The sequence below is a fragment of the Erigeron canadensis genome, chromosome 1 (genome assembly GCF_010389155.1).
Source record: "Erigeron canadensis isolate Cc75 chromosome 1, C_canadensis_v1, whole genome shotgun sequence".
In the NCBI taxonomy this organism is placed as follows: domain Eukaryota; kingdom Viridiplantae; phylum Streptophyta; class Magnoliopsida; order Asterales; family Asteraceae; genus Erigeron; species Erigeron canadensis.
The window spans coordinates 43,446,602-43,449,321 of record NC_057761.1 but is presented as its reverse complement, the minus strand read 5'-3'; the positions used below and the strand labels follow the sequence as shown (position 1 = coordinate 43,449,321).

General features: G+C 34.2%; 1 protein-coding gene across 1 annotated transcript; it reads left to right on the top strand.

The window, feature by feature from the left end:
- Positions 1-696: 696 nt before the first annotated feature.
- On the top strand, positions 697-2,074 carry LOC122592970. Its single transcript, XM_043765307.1, has 3 exons — positions 697-799; positions 1,006-1,322; positions 1,484-2,074. Exons 1-3 carry the CDS (start codon positions 697-699, stop codon positions 2,072-2,074), a joined length of 1,011 nt encoding a protein of 336 aa, XP_043621242.1.
- Positions 2,075-2,720: the final 646 nt, after the last annotated feature.

The following is a 2,720-nucleotide window of genomic DNA, read 5'->3' as shown; positions in this document are numbered from 1 at the left end:
AACTTGACTAGAAAGAGGTCGCGGGGCCGGGCGGGCACACCGCCGCCGGTGTTTCACCATAGGAGAGAGAGAAAGAATATGGGGGAAGGAAGCCACTGCGGGGAAAAGAAGAAAGAGGAGAGAGAGAGGAAAGAGAAGACACGTGATTGGCTGGTCAAACTCGTGGGACCCCCCACTAATAGGTCTCACGACCGTTGTATTTTTTTAAAAAAAATGAAAAGTTTTTAAAATTGTTTTTATTAACCTTTATCTTTTTCACTATATATATACAACATTTTTTAACACAAAACACACAACATTCTACCATTTCTCTTCTACCTCTTCTTATTTCTTCACCACTTTTATAAAAATGGATCCAAATAAAACTAGAAAAAGCCCCTTCATAAAAACAATCGAAATCGTTTGTTTAATTACCCTCAACCTCTCCCAAATCAACCCACTCAAAATCAACCCCTTCCAAATCTACACTTTTCTCAACCTATTCTTAATCAACAATATTCTCAACCTCCTTCAAATCAACCATACTCTCAACCTATACAAAATCAACAATACTCTCAACCTATTCAAAATCAACAATACTCTCAACCTATTCAAAATCAACCATACTCTCAATCTCACAATATTTTTCAACAATTTTCTCAATCTTCTTCTGCTTCTTACATCCCACAACCCGCTTCTCCTAATTACGCGTTTAATATGGCTCCACCTCCACCAAAGGATGCTAGAAACTTCACGCCATGGGGGCTCGACCAAGACAACATTCTCGAGGACATTAGACCCGAAACTCAAGAACCAAATGGTAAACATATACTTTTCCTCGTATTTTTTATATACTTTTTGCACAAATTTATATGTTTACTTATATATATACATTCTATTTATATAAATACACATTTTATTTATATGTTAACTTTTATATATATAAATACACATTTTATTTATATGTTTACTTTTATATATATTTTTTACATTATATTTATATGTTTACTTTTATATATATACAAGATGTTAATCAAGACCAAGACGAAGATGAATATGAGGAGGTTCAAGAAGTTGACGCGCGTGGAAAGAAAAAGGAAGGCCCGAAAAAACGTGAGAGTTGGAATGACGAACAAGAGGTTGCGTTGGCTCAAGCTTGGATCCAAATTTCGGAATGTAAAAAATTTGGGAATGAGCAAAAAGCGGAAGGTTTTTGGAAGCGGGTTCTCGAGCATTATGTTAGTCAAATGGGGGGCACTACACGAACCGTCCATGGTATTTTGCCAAAGTGGAAAACGATGAATGATGCTATGGGTCTCTACAACGGTATTCACATCCAAGTGGTAACTACTTTTTATATATACTTACGTAGTAGTTTTTAGTATATACTTTGATTTATATATACTTACGTAATATTTTTTAGTATATACTTTTTATATATACTTACATAATACTTAAAAAATATATATATACTTACGTAATACTCTTTATATGTCTTTTGTAGAAACGAGTCAAGGGTAGTGGGTGCAACGATTTGGACATTCAAAACGAGGCGATGAGATTGTACAAGAAGCGAACCAAAAAAGATTTTGGTCATATGGAAGCATGGAAGGTCGTGAATACTCACGACAAATGGAAAGATCAAGAGTGTTTTGCCGATATTTTGGCGACCGCGGGAATCATAAATAAGGCGGCTAGTTCTTCTTCAAAAAGAAAGTCGACGGAGTATGATTCGGCTAGCAATGAGAACATCCTTTCCGACATGAACGAAGACCCATCTCCTCCCTTTGTTTCTTCCTCCAAGTCAAGAAAAAAGCAAACCACGACTTCCTCCTCTCATGATATTGTAGCCCATGATATTAGCGCCTACACGCACGAAAAGCGTGATTATTTGGTGCTTAAGCGCAAAAAGGATCAATTGGCGAAAGATTTCTGGGCTACACAAATCGATGCCTCGAAGTCGAAGTCTCGACAAAGGAATTTGAAGTTTTTTACCGACTCTCATGCCCACATCACCGATCCGTATCAACTCGAACTCATTCTTCAAGAGAAACGTGAAATCGCCGAAAAGTACGGATGGAAATGTAACTTTTAGTTGTTTTTTTTTTCGTTTTTTTTTAATTTGTAGGAAATGTGTGTTTTTCTATTTTAATGTTATTTGTTTTACTTTTTAATGAAAGTTTAATGTTGTTATTATATAGTTTTTAAATTTATATAGTATTAAAAATAAATGAAAAATAAATAAAATATTATTAAAAATAAATGAAAAATAAATGATGAGGTGGAGATGGGGGAAGAGAGGGGAAAGTGTCGCCAGTGATTTGGAGAAGATGGGGGAAGATTGGAGTAAAATGAGGTGGCAAAATTTTAGTGGTTAGTGGTGGTGGAAGAATGGTAACCACTTCTCCCCCCTAATACCTCTAATACATTTGTCACACAATATATATTAAAAGTCTGCAAGATTTAATGGTAAAATGGTAATCGAATTTAGATGTTTTTGAATTTTGATGATAATATAACTTTATAACCGTATGTCCTTTTTATTACAAACAATTATGGTAAACAGATGGGAATTGACTATGATATAAACCTCATTCCGAATGTAGTGTTCGTTATTAGATTGACACATATTAACTGTAGTTTAAAGTTTGTAATTTAATACTCGTATTTAATTTAGTAATAATAAGAAGATATATGTTTATTGAGATTTTTATTATTATTACATGGAAAAAACATGTGTT

Coding starts and splice junctions, on each gene's coding strand:
- LOC122592970 (XM_043765307.1), top strand. CDS start 697: ATGGCTCCACCTCCACCAAAGGATGCTAGAAACTTCACGCCATGGGGG. Junction 800..1,005: donor CGAAACTCAAGAACCAAATG/GTAAACATATAC, acceptor TATATATACAAG/ATGTTAATCAAGACCAAGAC. Junction 1,323..1,483: donor ACGGTATTCACATCCAAGTG/GTAACTACTTTT, acceptor TGTCTTTTGTAG/AAACGAGTCAAGGGTAGTGG.